The sequence below is a fragment of the Aplidium turbinatum genome, chromosome 18, assembly GCF_918807975.1.
Source record: "Aplidium turbinatum chromosome 18, kaAplTurb1.1, whole genome shotgun sequence".
NCBI classification, from domain to species: Eukaryota; Metazoa; Chordata; class Ascidiacea; order Aplousobranchia; family Polyclinidae; genus Aplidium; species Aplidium turbinatum.
This window is the reverse complement of record NC_137489.1, coordinates 9533766-9556292: the sequence shown is the minus strand read 5'-3', so window position 1 is coordinate 9556292 and position 22527 is coordinate 9533766. Positions and strand designations below refer to the sequence as shown.

The window sequence follows — 22527 nt, the reverse complement described above, 5'->3', positions numbered from 1 at the left end:
CATACGTCGCTACAACCGGCTCGAGGATGTTTTCGGGAAGTTTTCGAAGTTGAATTGACAAAACAAAGCTGGTTGAGGAAATGCAAGATGGTAATATAGTAGACTACAATAAAAAATTACCCTTATTTTGCGAACTTTTGATCAATTGTTTATGTGCTCGATGCTGTATATAAGCAATCACAAAACTGCTATTTTGATTGCACATCTTCGCTTCAAGGAACTGGGAAAGTGACTTAGTTCATGATTTATATACAATATGTGTTGTAGAAAAATATGCACAAATTATTGAAGTTTCTGCTAAATTTAATTTTAAATATGAACCTGAACAAACGAACTGTTTTTGAATCAAATAATTTATTAAACAAACTTGGTCTGAAAGCAACAATTTGTTGGAAACAATCATACTTGATTAAATTCTTTCCTTCTTTCAAGAGTTTGATGATTTTACTTCAACTCATTTTACAGTAATAAGTTTTATCAGTAGGACACTGCAGCAATTGCAAATGGACAAAAACCTCAAGTGTATGATTATTCTGTTCATTGCATTTTACGGTAAGCAACATCGTTTTATTTCCACTTGTATTCCTTTACATTGTTTTAAGTTTTCAAGCAAAAGCAATTGAAAAAAGAAAAAAAGTATTTCATATCACATCGCTGAAGGTGTCCTTGCGATTGAAATGTAATGCAGACATTTAAACTACTAATGGTGACACTCGGGTTGCTCGAAACGATTTCATGTAGTCGAAATGTAGCTACAGAACACATCATGCAAGACAGTTCTGCCTCAAAAGAACAAAATTTGTCAAATTGAAATTATTACAGTAATTTTATGCTAATTAGATTATAGTAGCCTATGTCTGAGTGCTTTGGGTTCCAAATTGAAGTACCGTACCTACAATAAGAGATCTCACATGTTTTATATTCACTAACATATGACAGCAACTTGTTTGAAACAAATTAGCATTTGAATAACATGTTTGGATCAAAATTTATAATTTTAAAAATGTGTAATTTAATCCACGTTCATGTAAGTGATGGATCGTTGCATTACATTGCCAGGATGTGGTGTAAAATAAAGCGTATTAAAAAACGTTTAATGTAATCAAAAAATAAAGCAAATAAAATCTAGAAACTAAACTCTATGTTCCACAAACGTTCCGAAAACTATATTGTTTTGATGTCTATCAGTAAGCCTATTGGTGCAATTCTATAGTTTGGGTCTTTGATTTGTTGCTCAGATTGACTAGAAATTTCAACATTTTGCTCCATGTTTAATATTTGTTTGTATAAAGGTGTTGTTATAAAGTTTAATACCACTGCTATAATTTTTAGTTTATGAAAAGGTACTAACATTGAGCAACACAGCATATTTTGTCGTTTAAAGCTGATTTAACATTAAGCAATATTCCAGCATTAATGCTTATAAAATGTGAAACTGAATCATTGGTAAGCATTGAGGTCCAATTAAGGTAAAGGAATCCATCTGAATCGAGATGCCTGAAGGTACCGAATCTGGCAACTTCATAGTTTGGAAGTTGCTTAGTCCAAAGCACTTGATGTTGAAGATACTTTGCTGTCTTGGTTTTGAACGTCGTATCCACATGACAATACTATTCTACAACAACGTTAAGTGAACGTAATATTAACCTTAATGCAACGTCAAGCCTAACTCAGCCAAGATACAAAATTTATAGCCACCTGATATAAACATGCTGTGTTTACTGGGATTCTGCTTTACAAGTTGCAGAGACTGCATTGCTATGAGCTGCGACCAAATATTAAAATCCAAAAATACTTTGAAATGGCAAAAATACGTTACAGTCAATCTATCCTTGTAGCTTCATGCCTAACCGTTCGAATTGATACGATTTTTTTCTTATTTATGCACATATTGGAGTTAGTTGAAGCTAATACTAAAAAAAAAATTATCAAATTTTTCTAATGTGTGGTAGTATTTATAAGTTAATTCAAGTAATTTTTTAAGTGTATTTTCCAAAACACAGAAAAATCTCCCAGTGCTTCAACTACATCTCCAACTACAACTGCTCCTGCACCTCTAACTACCAGTGCGTCTCTGACAAGGTGAGATAAAATTGCAACCAACAAGATACTTTTATTTTCATAGCACAAATCTCGCGTTAACTTTCATGTCAATTTGTAATCAAGCCAAAATAACAATTTTTGTTGTTGCAGATGCCAAGAGGAAATTGCAAAGGCGGTTCGCTTTTATAGACAGTTTCCAAATTCAGAAACAGGACCTAGGATTCCCGCTTGTGATGACCAAGGTCGTTTCGTTACTACACAATGCTCCCGAGAGAATCCAAGTGCTTGTTGGTGCGTTCATTCTGCAATTGGATTTAAACGCATCGGAAGTGACTTTGGTGGAAGACATCCAGGAATACCTTTAAATTGTGATGAATGTAAGTCTTGCCATACACAAGTAGTTTTTAAAAAGATATGTTATTGATGGCAATTGTCATATAACAGATGAATAACCACGCTTGTATGTAAATGATACATGATAAAATGTTGCATTTATGAAGTTTAATTTTGTGCTACATTGTCGTAGGATGCACAAACCAGTCAAACCTTATATTTATATAAAGTAATCTTTGTCGAAAAATGGATCATCTGTGACAATTAAAATAAAGCTTTTACTAACAGCCAGTGCTCTACAAACTAGCAGTTTAGTGATATTTGTAATTCGATGTTTTGTAACTTACATGTGCAAATTAGATTTATTTTTCTATGTCACGTAGTTGGGAGCTTTGATGTCCGTGTTGAATATCGCCTCATCTATGCAAGCACTTCTTTGGACGTGATATGGGATAGTGTCCTAGGAGCTGAGCGTTATGTTCTGACCATAGAAGTATTAGAACCTGCGGATGATGGAAAGTTTGAATGGTCAATGTCGTTTGATAAAACTGTACAGAGACGACACCTAATCACAGGTCTTCTTCCTGGAACAGTTTATGTTTTTGGAAGTAAGAAAAATGGCTTCATTAAAACTAACCGAAAGTGTTTTTCATAAAACAAAAAAAAAACATGTTTAAACAATGGAGTAATCTTTGACATATTTTGCTTTCCAATTTAAACCAACAGCTGCAGTTCTTACTTACATTAAAAAAACAAAATCCATATCAAATTTTCTTCGACGTATGTATAGAGAAAAGCAACATGTCATTAACACATCTTGCTTGATTAGTTTTTGCTGTGAATGAACAAGGATGGGCAAGCTATAGGGACCTTCAGGAAGTGAAAACAAACACAGGAATAGCTCCAAGTGCTTCGACTACATCTCCAACTACAATCACTCTGCCTCTTACAAGGTGAGATATAACTACAATCAACAAGATATTCTCATTTAATAGCACAAATTTAACGTCAACTTTAAAGCCAGTTTGCAATCGCACTTGATTAGCTTCGAGCTGAAATAACACAATTTTATTTGTTTAGATGCCAAGAGGAAATTACAAGGGCAGTTCGCTTTTATAGACAGTTTCCAGATTCAGAGACAGGACCTAGGATTCCCGCTTGTGATGACCAAGGTCGTTTCGTTACTACACAATGCTCCCGAGAGGATCCAAGTGCTTGTTGGTGCGTTCATTCTGCAATTGGATTCAAACGCATCGGCAGTGATTTTGGTGGAAGACATCCAGGAATACCTTTAAATTGTGATGAATGTAAGTCTTGCCATAAACAAATAAATTTTGAAAAGTTTCGCCCAGTTAGCTTAGTGGGTAAGCCCCCGACTTCAAATCTAGTGGCGCTGGTTCGACTCCTGGGGTGTACGCTAGAGTAACGCATTTTAGGACTGCTCTCCATTCAGCGCCACTTAGTGAATGAAATAGTGGATCAAACAACAACACTTTAAATAATTATGGAAGTTTCACGCAGCCAATCTCGGTAACCGGCCAGTGGTTCAAAGCCTCAGCAAGTATGGGAAACTGCTGAGAATAACCTATCAAAGGCTTTGTCAGTCTGAGGACAAACATTCAAAAATCAAACCAATGTTATAGTGACAATTGTCATACAACAGATAAATAACAACGCTTGCATGTAAATAGTCCCATCACGTGATATATGATGTAATGTTGCAGTTACGAAGTTTAATTGTGTGGTACATTGCCACAGGGTGCACAAGCCTAACATTTATTTGAATTAATCTTTGTCCTAAATTGAATAATCTGTGACAACTAAAGTAAAGCTTTTGCTAACGCTCAGTGTTCTACAAAATAACAACTTACTGGCATTTGTAATTCGCTGTGTAGCTTTTGTTCAAAAATGGATTTATTTTTCTATGTCACACAGTTGGGAGCTTTGATGTCCGAGTTGAATATGGCCTCATCTATGCAAGCACTTCTTTGGACGTGATATGGGATAGTGTCCCTGGAGCTGAGCGTTATGTTCTGACCATAGAAGTATTAGAACCTGCGGATGTTGGAGAATTTGAATGGTCAATGTCGTTTGATAAAACTGCAAAGAGACGACATTTGATCACAGGTCTTCTTCCTGGAACAGTCTATGTTTTTGGAAGTAAGAAAAATAACTCAATTAAAAACCAACCAGGGAAAAAAACATTGTTTAAGCAATGGAGTAATTTTTGACATGTTTTTATTTCCAATTTAAACCAACAGCTGCATATAAAGAAAAGCAATATGTCATTAACACATCTTGTTTAACTAGTTTTTGCTGTAAATGAACAAGGATGGGCAAGTTATAGGGACCTTCAGGAAGTGAAAACAAATGACATTGATACTCCAGAAAACTTGAAAATCTTTGACAGCTCTGCCACCAGGTAAACACTCATACTACTGTACTGTTGTCATAAAAATAATTTTTACTTTTGATTTTAAACTATATAATTTTTCTATTATTTAAATCTCTACACGTCTCTAAGATTTCATAATATTTAGTGTTACAATACGTTGGGATCAACACACAACTCCAGACTCCTACACAATTGACGTGATCAACGCTGAGACAGGAGAACAAGTTAGGAGTCTAGACCGTATCAATCGTAACACTCCAAACAGATTAGCGATCAATAGGCTTGACCCTTCTTTGGAGTACATTATTGAAGTGAGGTGAGATAACTATGTTTAAGATCACTTTTGTATTGAAGTCATGCGTTGTGGATGTGTATGACAGGTTTATCCTAACTAAAACTAGGCATAAAAAGAAAAGCAGGAAAACGTTAATAAAATACAAATAGGCCTAGGCGTGCAGCTCACCTGCTGTACATTTTAGACATTCTGGCAGAGTATCACCTACAGAAAGCATTACTTTTAATGACATACAAATAAACTTAGATGAAAAAATATGTTTCATGTATAGATAAACCGGATTGTAGACAGAATTGGGGAGTCAGAAAGAAAATATACGACTCCGACTCTTTGGTTTATAACGGGCCGAGTCCAACTTTGGCTTCATTTTTCTGAAATTTTGTCTTTTTCATTTTTTTTTTTAAATTGGTTTAAGTTGAAACGGCGATTTCACAAACGATTTCACAAAACTGACAAGAACCAACACTTCTATTTTTTGGTAAAGGTTTGGAATGCAATACAGAGAATAAGAAACAATAAGCTACTTTGAAAAAGTGTATTCTAAACAAAAATATTATTGTTTATCGTTTTTATCAAACCGGACTCGGAGTCGGCCATTTTTTTAACGACTGCGACTTGGACACGCCAAAATCCAACCGACTCCGACTCCACTGCCCTTATTGTAGACATACATTTTATGCAATAATACGATTGCAGCATTGAAGCAGTGAAATACCAAGTAATTTGAACTAAGGTTGCGGTATTCCACGCTATTACTGTAAGTCAGTGGTTGATTAGCTGTTACATCACATCATTACAATCAACTTTGCACTGATATCGCGATTGTTCGCTCAACTGTGCACCAATGTGGCATCTTACTGTTCGACTTTCCAATGGTATATTTAATTTATTTTGGATTTCAAATTACCCACCACCTTTGTGCAAACAACATTGTTTTGCTTTTTTCATACAGAGCCAAAAGAACCGTGGTGTATTCGCCGGTTACGTCACGGGATTATGTCAGTGATCCAGGTTCAGTGACGTTCAGACCTCCAAAGTGCTTCCCACCTCGTCCTCTCGATCTCATATACGTCATAGACACATCCAGAGTGCCGCGTTGGAGCGGATTACAGAATGAAAAGGAGATGTTTATCAACATCACTTCATCGTTACCTGGGTTTGATCTTAGAACTGGCACAAGAGTGGCTGCATTGAGGTCTTTCAGGATAACTTCCACAATATTCCACCTCAACAGGTAAGAAGTATATTTAAGATAGCTTTCACTGAATGAACAAAAATGTGGTATTTTATCGTGCTTATTTATTTGATTTTTTGCATAAACAAACATGTAAAATAAAATGTTAAACGTACTCAAATTTACAAATTACAAATTTACTAAAGGAGAAGTCGACGAACCAAACAGTTAAAAACGCCCATTGGAAAACAATGTTAGTGCTGATATGCAGCATGTGGTCTTCACGTTTTACGAACATAATTTTATTACATAATTAAGTGAGAATTGCTATTCTTAGCGGGTAACTGGTAGGCTATAGGATGCACTTTTAAAGTAGCTACTAATCATTTACTTATTCTAAGTTTACTTTATAAAACAAGAAGTAAGAATATGCAGTAAGTTAATGTTCAATAACATTTTTCTAAAATATTCAAAAAGTTTGCACAGATGAAAAAATTTTATTTCAAGGCATTCGCACAAAACTATTTAACCAATAGGCCTACTGTAGATTGTGACGATAAAATCATCATATTTTCTTGCTAAATCTAGAAATTTTATTTTAGATTTCGCAAAGCAAACCATGCTACAGCAGCGTTGAAAGCGGTGCGCTATAATGGAAGTCCACTCCACACCGTTCAAACTCTAAACTATATCAGGAGCGTTTTCTTTACAGATGAAAACCGCACACCTTCTTACTCAATTAGACAGAATGCCGTTTCACTTGCAATCGTTATTTTTTCAGGTAGTGTGACTTCTGCAACTAAACCGAGCAATCAACGTTTGGTGTAGTAGACTAAGTTAAAAACATAAAATCTCAGCATCACATAGTTTGATACAAAAATAATAATAATGCATAATAATAATATAGCCTACTGTAGTGCTGTGACCATCGCAGATATTACATTACTCTTCAGCGCTTTACAAAGCAGAGAGTGTCAATGCAGCCGTATGGAGGCGCAACTAAGTACATTATTACCAGATTTATCTTTTATCCAGGTAACTCAGAAAACTCAATAAATGACATCAAGATAGCAGGTGCAAAGCTTGCCCGGTTCACAAATGTCATCGCCGTTGGAATAGAAGGACAATCAGAAAAGGCGCTATCAGCAATCGCTTCAAGGCCGGATTTGAAAGTTACTGTTCCTTCTTTTGACCAGCTGGGAGCTGCAGTTGATCCTATTTTACAAAAATTGTGTTCCCTTAATTAATGTGGGAAGCAACTTCTCAATTATTTACAAGGCAACTATTAGAACTTAACTTGATGAAAAATGAGAACATAGAGTTTTAAATAAATCACGGTTTCAGCTAGCCTACATCCTGTAGGTGTTTCAAACATTTGTTGTTTGACTATGATACGGAAATATAAAACTACTACGCTGGAAAAACTGTCTTATGTTTATGTTGGAGTTAGCCTACCGTAGATAGATTCTTCAAGCATGCTTCAAGTCCAATGAGAATAGTTTTATCTGTGTGACATGAACAGCCTGTTATGACGAATCATGCAAGCGCAAGTTATTTTCAATGGTACATTTGATCATATTGGTAACCATTTTTTTTTTTGTAACAATCTGTCAAAGTATGCGGGAGTGTGGTCATGAAACAAGACAGTGAGCGGAACAACATTAAGGCAATCAAGGAAAAACCACTAAGCAACATAAAACAAACGTAATCTAATACAAATTCAAAAAAAAAAAGCCCTTCCAGCGAATAATTGCTTGTCGAGCCTGGGGTTGTGCTGCTTTATTTGGAGTGCCTCATGAATTTTAGTTTCAAACTCTGATTGACAGTTGCAAATTGTTTTAAAAGAATCCAATGTAAATTTGATGTTGGAACAAATACTGCAGTCATAAATGTAAATATTTTATTTTTTGATTTGGAAAAAAAAATGTTTGCATACCATCAAATCAGATTGAGTACATTCATGAGCTAGCTCTTCTTTATACCCCTTGTATTTACCAGTGTTTATATCCTATTAAGTATGCATTGCATAGGCTGTTATTAGTATTGAAATATACTCAGCCTATACTATCAATACCAATATTTGAATGTGAAACGGCTAGGTCACTTTGAATAGATTTTAAATTGAAAAAAAAGGATGATAATAATTGGAATGATCAGTATTTAAGACCTTGTAAACTAAAAAATCTTTTTGAATATCAAACTAAGTAACCTTTACAATACTTGCTAAACGTTACGAAAAAATCTTGAAGACATTACGAAAGTTAAATCTTTTTGTACCATGACCAATTTACTAAGTTCTTGATTTAACGGCACAAAAAAAAATACGTCCCTTCATTATATCTGGTAAGTATGCTATCTATCTTTACCTAACTTCAAATTTCTGTTGGAGAAAATTTATTAGGTTTTGGAAGTGTTACCAGATGTTTTTAAAATTTTAAGCCCAATTGTCACAAATAACCAGCGCAAAAATGGAAAATTCACTCAAAGTAATAAACACAATTTTTGTAGATATAAATAGTAGGCTATAGTGTACTATCTATGAAAGTCGACTTTTAAAATGTAAAAACACCAAATGCATCAATCAGCATATCTCGCGATCGCTAAATTTTTTCCGCCCCTCGAAAACAAAATTAACCTTATTCCGTGAGAAAACTATAGAATTGAAGTCTTGCTTTTGAGTAAATTGAAAACAAGTCAATTCTTTAATTTACCGTTTAAACCACTTCCTTAGGTGGTTCAGTAATTGGAGGTTTTATTTACCAAAGAATTACTATAGGCCTACTGTTGGTGCATATAGAAAAAGTTATTTTGTGTATAAAGTTGTTTGATCAGCTGACTTTCATAATCGATAAATAATTTGCTTTTGCTGCATCCGATCCTTAAGCTTTCAAGCTACTTACAACACTGCAGAACTTTAATAATATTTCTTTTATTAACTAGAAAGCCATCTTTAACATTGCAAATCATAAATCACATGCTACACACTACACAGCCCGCATAGACTGCAAAAATAATAAATAGGCCACCGACGTTAAACGAGAGGACACTGCTTATTTAAGCTTACATCGGCCCTTTAAAATTAATCACAAAACGTAGAAAATCAAGCCGTAGGCCTTGTAATGAAGAGACATGTTCATCTTTCAAAGCGTTTGTATTTTTAGTAAGATATCGTAAAAACAGCAGTAGCAAGCGATTAAAGCGTAATAAGAACGAGTTTTGACAATACATTAGAACAATAAATAAATGAAGAGAAATTGAAATAAATGAAAGCTGTGCCCAAGTTTTGGTCCTAAAATTTTTGCACAAAAACAGACATAAATGCTTTGTCAAGTCAGACAAAGCTACATTAAAGTAAAAGTGAAGAAAACGATTTTCAACAATATTTAACTTATTGAATAAAAAAATTAGATCAGTCGGATTTAAAGGCTGCTTTGCAGATGGCGTTGATAAAAGCCATTTGCGTTGAATTACTACAATGTGAACAATAATGCTACTTTCAATTCATCAGCAAACGATAAAATCAAACAAAAACAAAGATTTTTCTAAGAGGAAATAAGAATGCAATTGATCAATATTATTTGCTTGAAATAAATCCGTTCAAAACATTTCAAAGCATAAATGTTGTAAGAAGTAGCCTACCACATCACTCATGGCAAGATGTTGAAAATATGTAGTTGTAAATAAACTTCATTTTGTCGAAAAGGAAAGCAATAAGGTAAAGCAATATGGCGACCAATCATTCTATTTGGCCACAGATTTCCAAAACGGTAGAACAAAGTAGTTAAGAGACTATGATACGCATTTTGAATGCCAAGCCACTCCAAAGATATTGGTGATTTAAGAACGTTTAGTCATGTCTAAAAATTTAACTACTGTGGCACCTGTCTAAATGTCGCTGATGGGCAAACCAATAATCAATTATTCATCTCAACTACTTTTCGTGATGAAGCAATTTGTGATTTTTATACTATATTTTTTAGTGACATTTGTTTCTCGATGGCATTTGTGGAGCTGGGCAAGAGAAGTTGGATTGTTTATTTCCAGTTTCAACACCATGTTTAAAAAGTAACTTTAGTCTCTTTGTCAGTTGAAGTTCTCTACATGTAACACTTTTGATAGAACACTTGAATGAGGTATATGATTTTACTATTATGTTTGTAACATTGGACCAATCGTCTTAAAACCATAATTGCCTGAATTAACTCCCCTTCAAAAAGCGATTCATCGCCAGGTTGTTGATTAAATTTAAAGTTTATGGTTTCATTAATGAAGCGTTTTTTTATACGTTAATTAAGGGAACACAATTTTTGTAATATAGGATCAACTGCAGCTCCTAGCTGGTCAAAAGAAGGAACAGTAACTTTCAAATCCGGCCTTGAAGCGATTGCTGATAGAGCCTCTTCTGATTGTCCTTCTATTCCAACGGCGATCACATTTGTGAACCGGGCAAGCCTTGTACTTGCTGTCCTGATGTCATTTGTTGAGTCTTCTGAGTCACCTGGATAAGACACAAAATAAGAGACGTATTTAAAAATTTAAATTATAGTGAAAATTGAATGTATTTTGTCTTTTCATCTCCAAACTCAATATTGCCTTACATAGGATAGTACAACTACATTTGTAGTCATTTCTATCTCGAATGATACTCAGTTTCAAAGAAATAATATTGCTTAAGATATTCATAACAGCATCATACTAATCGTCTTAAAATCTAAGTAGCCTATTATGTTGTGTTACCATAGAACATGAAGAAGTCTACTGTACACAAGTAATCTTACCTGAGAAGATGATGATTGCGGCTGAAGCAGCACCTTGTCGAATTGTGTAAGAAGGCGCGCGATCCTCGTCTGTAAAGAAACGTCTAGTGACATAGTTCAAGCTTTGAACGGTGTGGAGTGGACTTCCATTGTAGCGCAACGCTTTCAACGCAGCTACAGCATGGTTTGATTTGGTATATCTGGAAGAAAACAAATATACAGTAAATATCAAAACCTTTCTTTCATACCAAATTTTACACATAAGTTATTTTCTTAATCTTAAATTTAATTCGAATGTCTTTGCTAGGTTAGGTCTTTTAGAGCAGTTTCGTAAATTGAAATATTTGATCAGTAAGCTTCTTACCTGTTGAGGTGAAATATTGGAGTAGTTATCCTGAAAGATCTCAATGCGGCCACTCTTGTGCCAGTTCTAAGATCAAACTCAGGTATCGACGAAGTGATGTTGATAAACATCTTCTTTTCTTTCTGTAATCCGCTCCAAAGTGGCACTCTGGATGTGTCTATGACGTATATGAGATCGAGAGGACGAGTTGAGTTGCACTTTGGAGGTTGAAAGGTCACTGATGCTGGATCACTGACGTAATCTTTAGTAGTGCTGGAATACGCGACAGTTCTTGTGGCTCTGCAATTGAAAATCAGAAATGCATTGTTTTTGTACAAACTGTAAATGAAAGTTGATCTAAATATGATTGTCAAATAAGATACTAATTACTAAAACAGCATAAAATACACTTAAAAGATTTTTATTTTGGTAGGTGTAAATTTTGCTAAGTTTAAGCTTTCAAGTGAAGTGACGAGTTTATATTTTCTATGCATTTTAGTGTGGCTAAAATTTATGACGACTTGATAACTCAAGAAGACTGTCTTCTGTCTTAATAACGTTGTTTGAGTATGGCCGAAAACGTTCGTAGTTTATAGTTTATGTTCACTCTAAATGTATGATGTTAAATGCCGTGTGGTTGCTTGGTTTTATCTGTCTATGGTTGAAGAAAGTCACCTCTTCACCAAAATTGTATTGTTTTGATATGACAGTAAGCAAATAATCTGACGTAAATGATCATTCACGATTTATTTTACAATACGTTTCAAACAGAGCTTTCTTACCTCACTTGAATTACGTATTCAAATGAAGAATCCAGGCCATCGATTTGCAATCTGTTTGCAGTGTTACGATTGATACGGTCTAGACTCCTAACTTGTTCTCCTGTCTCAGCGTTGATCACGTCAATTGTGTATGAGTCTGGAGTTGTGTGTTGATCCCAACGAATTGTAACACTAAAGAAATAGGTTTCCTTAAAACTTTCAGACTTTATATTGCATTAGAAAAAAAGAATATCACAAAAGCAGAAGCTGCAAAATTTGCGATAATGCAACTTGTCATTTTTTTACCTGTTGGAGGAGCTTTCGATGATTTTCAAGTTTTCTGGTGTATCGATGTCTTTCGTTTTTACTTCTAATCCGTTGAGCGGGCTTGTCCATCCTTGGTTACTCACAGCAAAGACTAAACATTCAAAGCTTGTTAACACATAATGCAGGCATAGTATTATTATAATAAGTATTATTAACATCACAAAAAGACTGCTCGTGTCCAAGCAATGAGCCAAACAGGGAGCATTCAAGCAAGAAAAGTTTTCACTTTCCAAAAGACCTCAAGAGTTATTCTACCCTTGGTGGGATTTTCAGAATGTTTTTATTTAATAAATCAATTCAACCTACTGTATTGAATTGTATTTAAATACTAAGTTTCTGAAAATTTTACCAAAAGCGAAATAATCGTTGTCATTTTTTTTAGAGTAGTTGTTTAAAATATTAATATATTTGCCACAAACATTGTCAGAATCAGTCGTTTTCATGGAAGTAAGCGGTCCTTCAAAGAAAACTATGTCCACATTGAAAAAGCTAATTCAAAGTTTGAATCGAAACTAGTTTGAGTTTTGCTACTACTCTTTATTCGAGAACGAGCCTTAGTGAGTTTGAATAAATCTATATCCTTACTTCCAAGATAGTAGACTTGTCCCGGAAGAAGATCTGTAACCAGGTAAGACTGTACACTTGGACCCATTGATCTCGTAAATAAGTGTTCTTGATCTTCAGTTTCTAATGTTAGGACATATCCTTCCACGTTAGGAAGGTTATTCCAACGCACGTTCAGAGATGTGCTTGTATAGGTGATGCTTTCAAACTGAAGATCATCAACCGAGAAGCGTCCAACTACATGGTAAAGACAATGGAAAAATTACCAGGCTGAATAACTTATATAGTAATAAGGCGTTCAAGTCTAGTGTACGTTTACTGCTTTGATGAGACCTCAAGGTCTAAACAGTGACGTCCTGTCTGCAGTTAAATTTATTATAAAGCATGTAAAAACATGTAATTTTAAGCAAACTGCAATTGTTATTATCACATTATTGCAGATATTTTGAAGTCAGCAATCAAAAAGCATGTTTAAATCTTTTAATTTTAAAAATGCCATTAAGAGGGTCTCTATTTTATACCATGCTGGGAGAATTCTGCGTTCTAGTAATGGACCAACAGGCAATAATTTTGATTGAAGCTATGACCCAGCCTGACCATCAGTTATATTTCGATAAGTATTGATAGAATAAAATTCTATAAACTCTTCGCTGATGATTGATCGCACACTTACAGTGGTCGCAATTCAAAGGTATTGCTGAATTTTCTCCTCCAAAATCACTTCCGAAAGCTTTATTTCCACTTTCCGCATCCACACACCAGCAAGCGTCCGGATTTTCTTGAGAACATTCCACAGCGACATAAAGACCTTGTTCGTCACAGTGAGGAATTTTTGGTTTCTCATTTGCGTCAGGAAAGTCTTCATGAAAACGAACTGCTTTTGCATAGCTTTCTTGGCATCTAAAAACATCACAAATAAAAAATATGTATGTATGTATCACAGCCGGTGAGACCTTTGATAATCTAAAATAGATGCTCTCAGTTCGTAGATTTTTCCAGCATTCCATATGTTGTGCAGTATCCAAAAGTGTTTTTGGTTGGCTAGTTCATTTATTTTGTTGAAAATTATTCAGAAATGAAAAGAAAATATAAATGTTGGTAATAAAGCAAAAGTGGTCAACACTGTTTATGACATCACTTTGAGGTTGAAGTCAAGCTTATGATTTAAAGATGTAAATCTTGCACGTTATTTTTGCCTTTTAGACCTACCTGGTAAGAGGAACAGTGGTTGTGATCGGAGGAGTAGTTGTGGTTGGAGGAGTAGTTGTGGTTGGAGGAGTAGTTGTGGTTGGAAGAGTAGTTGTAGTCGGAGCAGTGGTTGTGGTTGGAGGAGTTGTGGTAGATGAAATGAGACTTTCGATTATTTCCGATCCATGGTATGCGTCAATATCACCAGTTGATATTCCTCGTGTTCTTACACCGCGGGGAGTACTGAATATAGCAGGTTGCTTTTTTGATCCAGCAGTTGCCACTGAGTAGTAGTAAACGCTTCCTGGAGCAAGTCCTTCTATCTTTATACTGTTTCCAGCGATTTTTTCATTTAAATATAGAACATTTTCACGGCTTTCGTCATAGAGAACAAATGCATATCGCTGCAACAATAAAAACGAAATCAATAATAACTAAAGCTTTTTACTAACCATATATCCTATGTTGTGTCGGTACATCTATTCTGCATTATAACGGTAGTATAAAATACAGTAGATTGATATATGTAACGCGATTTTTTGCAAATGTTTTGATGAAATTTTTCGAAAAACTTTTCTTATTGCCTATTGTTTACAATGTAATCTCATAAAATTATTACATTAAATGCTACAATGCAAAGACATGAAAGCCGAGAAAGGTATTTTTGCTTTGTATATTTTTGCAGTAATAAATAATTACAATTCTCTAAAGTAAGAGGATAGTAAATCTCTCAAAGACACTTACTGTGGCTTTATCCTTGGATAGCCAACTAACGGAGAAACCCGATTCCGTGACTTTTGATGTTTGCATGCCAGATGGTGGCAAGAGAGTGCTTCTTCCAACAATAACAGGCTTCATTCTCATGTTTGCTTTTACCGAAAAAACGTAAATTTGATCCACTTCAAGACCAGAGATGACAACCAAAGGAATTTTGGTTTCAATTGTTCGGATCACTGTCGTTCGGTCTGCGGCCAATCTAACCTGAAAATCATCATAAACAAGGAAATAAATTTTCAAATGTAGTGTGCATCTTATAAGCTGGTGATTTGCTTTTGATAAATTTTATTTTAAAATCCTTACGTTTTAAAATTACAAACTTCAGCGTTTTGAATACAAAACAGAGCATGCATGTACTAGATCAGTGCTTACTCGAACTGTATAGGAGACAGCTGATTCAATTGGATCCCAAGAAAGAAAAACGTCTTCGGTTTCCACGGAGGGCAACACACGGAGATTTCTGGGAGTTATTGGTCTAGCTGCATAGAAAAAAAATATTTATGGGATATGTTATGTCCAAAGCAAACCACAAAACTCCCACTTTCTTCATATTAAGTTTGTTTTTAAACTCTTTTCAGTTTTTCTTCTTTTTTTCTTTCGAGTTAATAAAAAAAAAAAAGTAGAGTTAATAAAATAAAACACTAACCACTTAGTCCTGGGCACAGCTGGCGTGGAATGCAATTACCATCATGCCAGATGGGAAAGAGGCCGGGGCAAGCACACCCAGATGTGCATATCCTGGAGCATATAGGGTCAGGATTGTCACAAGTACTAACACAGTGAGCTGAGCATTGCGTTCGAACTTGGCCACCGGTGCATTCTCGAACTGTGGAAAAGAAGCTTTTATGTTGTTTCATTAATTTCTTAGACCGGTGCAATCCACTGCGCTATTTATACACTATAGACACTACTTATAATTTATGTAGATAGTAAGTGATGCATTAAAAGAATAAAAGAATAAAATTGAACATGTCAAACAAAATTTATTGTCAAACTATCTATCCACTTTTCTGCAAAAAATATAAATTTAAAAGTATGCGCCTTTAAAATATTAGTCCTAAAATGTGACAATCTAGCCGAAACTTAAAAGGTTATTTATGTAAATAATTTTGCAAGAGGCACATAAAGTTTATTTTCAGCTTGATATTAATAATTTCCGCATTCATTTTTTATCAACTTGTTCATTAGCAAAATCTCTTTCAAATCGTAATCCAACCGCCTTCGCACCTGTGTGAAAGTAATATTTCTCGCTTTCTTTCGTTTCAACCTTGCCAGCTTCACCGGTGTAGACGGCTGACGCCGTGACAGCATAAGCTGTACCACTTTGCAAGCCAGTGACGTTATAAATCGGGTGCATTATATTTGGAATTTCTTTGTAAAGGATTCCACTGTCTCTGCTGCAATAATGAAGTAAAACAATTTCAGTTTTGTTTCTAGTTTGAAATATTCAAATTGAACTGAAACTGAAGCTCAAGAACAAGGAGACCTCGTTATGAAATGTTACGAAACGTTTGACTAAAATGAACCGCTAAATTTTTATTACTGCATAGAAATAAGTTATCATATAGGCCTTTATACTATAACACATGTAGCTTGACAAAAAACTGAAACAAGATAATGCCAAAAATTGTTTTAACCCAAAAACAAATCAAAGAAAACCAATGGGCTACTTTAGTTTTGCGCCAAATGAACTTGGGCAGTAAAAACAAATCTAAGAAATGAACACGTTCTGGAAAAAATGAAGCAATGTTGAGAGGATGAGCTGAATTCGCTTTTTAGACTTTAGTTTAACAGAGTCATAATCTTTGTTTTCTTAGAAGCACAACAAAGCAAAACATATTTATTTCTGAAATTTTAAGCATTGTTCAGCATCTGGTTGACTTACTTATAAATTCGAAGTATGTAGTAAGTCACATCTGTTTGGGGCATCCAGCCTAGAACCGTCGATGACGTCGTTGTCTGTCCGAAAAATGGCCTTATTCCGGTAGGTGGTAGTACAGAGTCGACTAAAACACGTAAAATTGAAAGAATAAAGAACGACGGAAAAACACAAATCTTCAATTGGATTATTGTTTCAACTATTTTCAGTGAGTAAGAGTGATTGTGCCTAAAGCTGAATAAGTTTTTGATTTTGATGCATTGTAGGCCAAACAATGTGGGGCTGTTTTAATGATCGGTAGACAAAGTTTTTATGTTCAAAAACAATTCATGTGACAAGCTTATTTCCTACTGGTGATTTACTTTACGTTTAAACACATCATTACAGCCTCACCTCGAACATATCTAGCTCCAGCATCAACTGAGTCTTCAGTCTGAGAAAACGCTCCGTGATGACCTGAAAGATAAAATATTGTTACGGTCATACAAGTACAAGTGGAAGAAAGAAATATTCTTTGGATGAGTAATACAGTTGATATTTTGGGTCGTTTTCTTCTATCTACAACTATACTTGCAAGTGAGATCTCTCAAGGCCATATTTAAATGCGTAGTTACGTAAATGCAACGTCACATGAAATATCAGCAGTGATTGGAACGGTTGCATACCACTAAGTTCATAACCCCTATGATAAAGTAGCCTACACACCACACGATGGTACCAAAATTAAACAATTAAATGCCCACAAGACTTTCGGACGTCAACGGGGCCATATTGTACAATGTATCATAACACGAAGACGTCTTCGCGGGTTTTAGTGATCTGTCACAACTTCCTGATATTATTGGAATGCTGTCGGTTCACAACAGCCATTCCACGAAATGCAATGTTCCAAAAAAACTACGCTTGCTTGAAATCTTTGATAACTTGCTGTGCAGCGGTTTTTTGCAAGCGAGCCCGTTCGTTAGTATCTACACGACTTCCCGTTTCGGCTAAACAATGCACTCAGTAAATCCTTGAAAATGATCAGACCTATACTTACTAATTATGCACATGAGAGCAATCGCAAAAATTCTGGCCTTCATTTTGAGTCTTTTTGTTGTGTCTTTCTGAGAATCTTCTTTGATTTATTATTGAAACTTTATCTTGCTCAAACAGTTCAAAAACGCTGTTTTGTAGAATGCCTTAAATGTATTCACCAAAGTAACAGATCAAATTGAATTGCTTCTGGAAAAATAAGCAAAGGATTTGACGTAAATAAAGGAGTTTTAACAACACTCACTAGCGCAGCAAATAAAGCTTTGCTAAGTGCTAACTGTACCCAAGTAGCTCCTACAATGGCTGACAACACAAAAAATAAATTTATTTTTTTAGGATAATGATGACATTTAATCAAGAAAAAGTAAACTATTTTTCTTTTACTATGGTAAGCCTACATTTAGTGTTGCATGGAGAGTAAATTTTCTGTCTTTGTAAAAACCTCTTTGTTCACGACATGTTTCTGTCAGAAGACGATAACTACGCTTCCAAGCTTGCTCACATTATTTCACGTTTAGTTTCCACTAAAATAGAACTTTTACTTTGCAAAGATGGAGTCAAATTGAAAAAAAAATTAGAGACTGTTGATTGAAAGGCGATAATGCAAACGAGGTAAACCGGAATAAAGTGGGTGCGCAATTTGCTGTTCTATCTCTCACTCACAGAGACGGTTTGACGTGCTGTTAATTTATGACCAATAAACATACGTTAAAAAGTCTAATAATAGCCTACATTTTATGATTCTCAAAATTTGCAAAGTTGTGATTGGATAAGTGACAGCCAACCTTATGCAGCGACATTAGCAGCTCAAAACATATGTTTTAGACAACGCAGTAAAAGATATAAAAGGTTAACTGTACTACTCATTCTGTAATATTTTTGAATGCAGTGTTTGCATTACTTCCATTCTGCAGTTAGTTTGCTTAGCAAATTGGACACAATTATTACTAAAACCCGTTTTATACCCATCACTTTGCTTTACGTAGTCTCGAGTTGAACTCACTGCAGTCAGCAATTGTTCGCATGACTCCCTTAATGATATTTGCCGATAAGAAACATACACGGAAAAGAGTTAAGATTTTGGCATGTTTTGCGTTTTTCTTAGTATTTCTATTTCAAAAACTAAACTGTAATGTATGATTTGAAATATCTTTCAGATTTTCTTTTTAAGGATAAATCTCATCGAAATTAAATAATACTAGAGCTTCCATGAAAAAAATAAAAAAATAAAAAACTGACAATGAAAAATGCAAAAAATGCTTTCAATTACAATAAAAGCTTATTTGAATTGACTTTTTCAGCTATCCTATTTAGAATTAATTGTCTCAACAAATCTAAATCATTCTTTCTCGTATTGCACTTGTTAAAGAGACTGACATTTTTTCAAAATTAATTTCGCCCTTGTTGAAACCTTCAGTCCAAAGAAGGTATCATTTTTGACTCTAAATGTTACCAATACAGAACATAGCCCTCGAAAGAGACTATTTGTCGACTTTCTAAGCTACTCTTAGTTGTTGTCTTCACCACAGTGTAAGTGAACATTTGTTGAAAGTGAATAGTACAGTATTTTGTGCCTGATATTTATACCAGTGACGAGTAAAAGACAAAAAAAGACAACTTCAGCTTTCGTTTATAGTTTTAAGTTGTAAATATATAAACAATTGTTGTAAAGAATTACGTGCTTACGTAGTACAATCAGCGACAATAATTAGGATTTTTGATGACGTTTTATACACTCACGTCACGAGGAAACGCGATTTCTGTCCGGTAAGGGTTCTTTTGTCTATGAATAGAACGCTCTCACTGTTACACCCTGAAGCAACAAAAAATCTCCGACGAGCGAGTACGTTTGACCATATTTAAATTAGCAATGAAACAATGCGAGGACATTTGTTCGCTATCTACATGCTTATCACTGTCATGTTATAATTACAAGTGATCTATATCATCCGTTAAAGCTATTTAATCTTTTCATGGTATATGGCGTATCAACGTCCAAAAATGTCTGATCGTCTATGCTCTACTTTCTACTATAAAGAAAGACATATCGTATTGAATGCAGTTGCCGCAGGCTTAGTCATTACTTGCTCCTGCAGACGAGACTATCGAGCACCTTGCTGTAAACATATATAATCTTTTCTTTCACTGATAAACCGACATCCGATTGTATTTAGTCAAATTCCAACTCAGCTTTTGTTTTTACTCTATCAATTTTACTAAAATTACTATATATTTTTATAGTACCTATCATTATCAAAAACTGTTCGCCATTTACTTATAAAATCTTGCTTTTGATAACAAAAAATGTATATTTAATGATGCAATTATTTTCAAACAAACCGATACAAATGGTAACCTACGTGCTGCTTTTCGCCAACAATAGTAAAACTGATATGATAGTGATTGCGTTGGAAAATGAATATATATAAACTATTTTATACAGAGCGTTCCATATTTAGACAATATGGCACTGCTAATGTTGTCTGGTGGACCGAGCGAATTCCATGTAATCCGAGAGCATGTGCCTTGCACTGAAACCTCTTTGTTTTAGCCTTACGTCATCACTTCTACAAAGCGGGATTGCTTAATGAGCTTAAAGATTCTTTTAAATTTTCTCTGGTTTAGCCAGACGTCATTTAATTCTAAAAAAAGATAAAGTCTTCAAATATGAAGCTCTCGTAGACAGTAAAAACTAATTTCGGTACAAAACTACCATTTCAAAATAAAATTTATCTCCATTTCCTTTACGATTTTAACCCAAACAATGAACTTTTATCGTACTTTTATATGATTACGCAACGTCTTATTTTGGGACATCCATTCAAAACTTAATAACGTAATACAACGGCCTAATGTATGTATTACACAACCTAAAATACAACTTCAAAATTTGTATCATGATATCGTAAATACTTCAATTCAACTTAATTTTATTGCTGTTTTAAGCAAAACTAGACAATAATTATAATTCAGCGTATAAAAATTCATCTCATAATAAACTAGCAATCTCCTATACAGTCAAGCCTTCACCTTTTTCAATGTCTCACCAGTTGGAGGTTGAAAGACTTTACTATTTGCAAGCATATTGAAAAACAGTGTATTTATACGCAGAGTTTTTTTTATAATTTTTAAAATATAGCTTTGCAGTTAGAGAAATAATGCAGAACCTTTGCAATCAGTCTTAGTTATTTGTTTTTTTCCGCGTAAGGCTTGATGTGCTTCACTTCCTTTTCCAGAAATTTTTACGTGTTCATTTTCCCAGTAAACTGAATTGAAAGTTCTGCTCTGTATTGATGTCAGTCACGAGCCTGTGACGTAGTCTGCTCCGCTGCGTGACAGCCATCAGGTTCAACAGAAATCCTGATATAAAAAGTCGTTGGAGAACGAAATCGTTTTTTGAGAAACAGCTTTTAGAATTTTATATCGCGGACAAAACTGACCAGCTTTTTATTTTAAAGTTTGTTTTACCAATGAAAGATGAAACGGAACTATCGTAAACACGCTTGCATTCGTCATGATACATTGTCATGGTTTAAAACCGAGTTTATGTGAATTAAGATGCATCATACACACAAAATACTGCGATACTACGCTTCCACAGATCGTGTATTTTCTTTGTCTGAAATTCTAAAAAGATCTTTTTTTAAATTCAATATTACGATTCGCAATCTTGTTTAACCCTTACCGTTTTCATTGTTGCCAGTAACAAGCCCTAGCACAAACATGACGTGGTAGGCTATAGCTAATGCATTTGCGTCATGCAAAAATTTTATAATACTAATACAGTATTTATATAATAAAAGTAGAAAATAGAACATTTGTAATTTTATATTAATGCTCTTTCACGCCTTATAGTGTTAAACAATTGTATTTTAATCTTTCTGCTCCAAATTTATTTTAAATAAGGTCAGCAGACAATATATACATATTTTATAATCTTTCTAAAATACGATTGTATGCTTTACAGTATGAACAGTATAATTTGCAGTAGTTTTGTATAATTTACAGAAATAATTTAGTTTTTTTTGCTACTACTGCGTTCTCACACAAAAACTTAAAATATTTTTGAAAAAACTCTACGCTAATAAAAAGTTGATTCAGTTTTTAAAACATGCGTTATTTCACATATTTTCATGATTCAATGCTGGATTATTGTATAATGTACATAATCGTAAGAGAATTGTAGAAACAAAGAGCATTACTATAAAATGTGCACTGAAAGCATTGGTTTCTGTATATTGTTACAATAACAAATATAGCAATAAAAGATTCATGATTGTAGCCTATGAGTGCGTGTAAAGGTAAAACTTAGGAAAGTTCTGTTTGCGTCCTCAAAATCTTCTGTTGCCTTACGATTATATATAGAACAGTAGCCTGGGCCTACAGCAACGTAGTAATCAATAATGGGCCTATCAATCATTCTAACGACGTGTCAATGAAGTTTGTGATTGAATTTTGTGACTCGAAATTATTAAATTTGCCGCATTCACAAAATAATTAAAAATTCACATAAACTTCTTGCACATTCAAAGCTAAGACATTGGAATCAGTTTACCAGGAAAGAACGTGCTGCAAAAAGACCATGAAAGTGTTAATTTTAGAAGGAACTGTCGCTTTCTGGGAACATTTTGTCAAAAATATTCGAGACATTAATGC

The 22527-nt window shown here is 34.4% G+C and overlaps 2 protein-coding genes across 2 annotated transcripts; one reads left to right on the top strand and one right to left on the bottom strand.

Annotated features, from left to right (window-relative positions):
* The first annotated feature begins 253 nt into the window (after nucleotides 1–253).
* Nucleotides 254–7723, top strand: LOC145787753 (collagen alpha-1(XIV) chain-like). The gene is made up of 12 exons (XM_082599567.1): nucleotides 254–552; nucleotides 2004–2082; nucleotides 2194–2420; nucleotides 2760–2984; nucleotides 3206–3329; nucleotides 3457–3683; nucleotides 4312–4536; nucleotides 4687–4798; nucleotides 4917–5087; nucleotides 6019–6300; nucleotides 6843–7021; nucleotides 7276–7723. The coding sequence occupies exons 1-12, from the start codon at nucleotides 504–506 to the stop codon at nucleotides 7485–7487; spliced, it is 2112 nt and encodes a 703-aa protein (XP_082455693.1). The 5' UTR covers nucleotides 254–503; the 3' UTR covers nucleotides 7488–7723.
* Nucleotides 7724–9161: 1438 nt separating this feature from the next.
* On the bottom strand, nucleotides 9162–18054 carry LOC145787706 (uncharacterized). Its single transcript, XM_082599507.1, has 15 exons — nucleotides 17876–18054; nucleotides 17230–17292; nucleotides 16843–16963; nucleotides 16185–16354; nucleotides 15604–15783; nucleotides 15330–15436; nucleotides 14925–15161; nucleotides 14202–14584; nucleotides 13666–13892; nucleotides 13014–13229; nucleotides 12408–12519; nucleotides 12123–12293; nucleotides 11362–11640; nucleotides 11019–11197; nucleotides 9162–10738 (listed from the first exon to the last, which is right to left on the bottom strand). Exons 1-15 carry the CDS (start codon nucleotides 17916–17918, stop codon nucleotides 10527–10529), a joined length of 2700 nt encoding a protein of 899 aa, XP_082455633.1. The 5' UTR covers nucleotides 17919–18054; the 3' UTR covers nucleotides 9162–10526.
* Between the last annotated feature and the right edge of the window lie 4473 nt (nucleotides 18055–22527).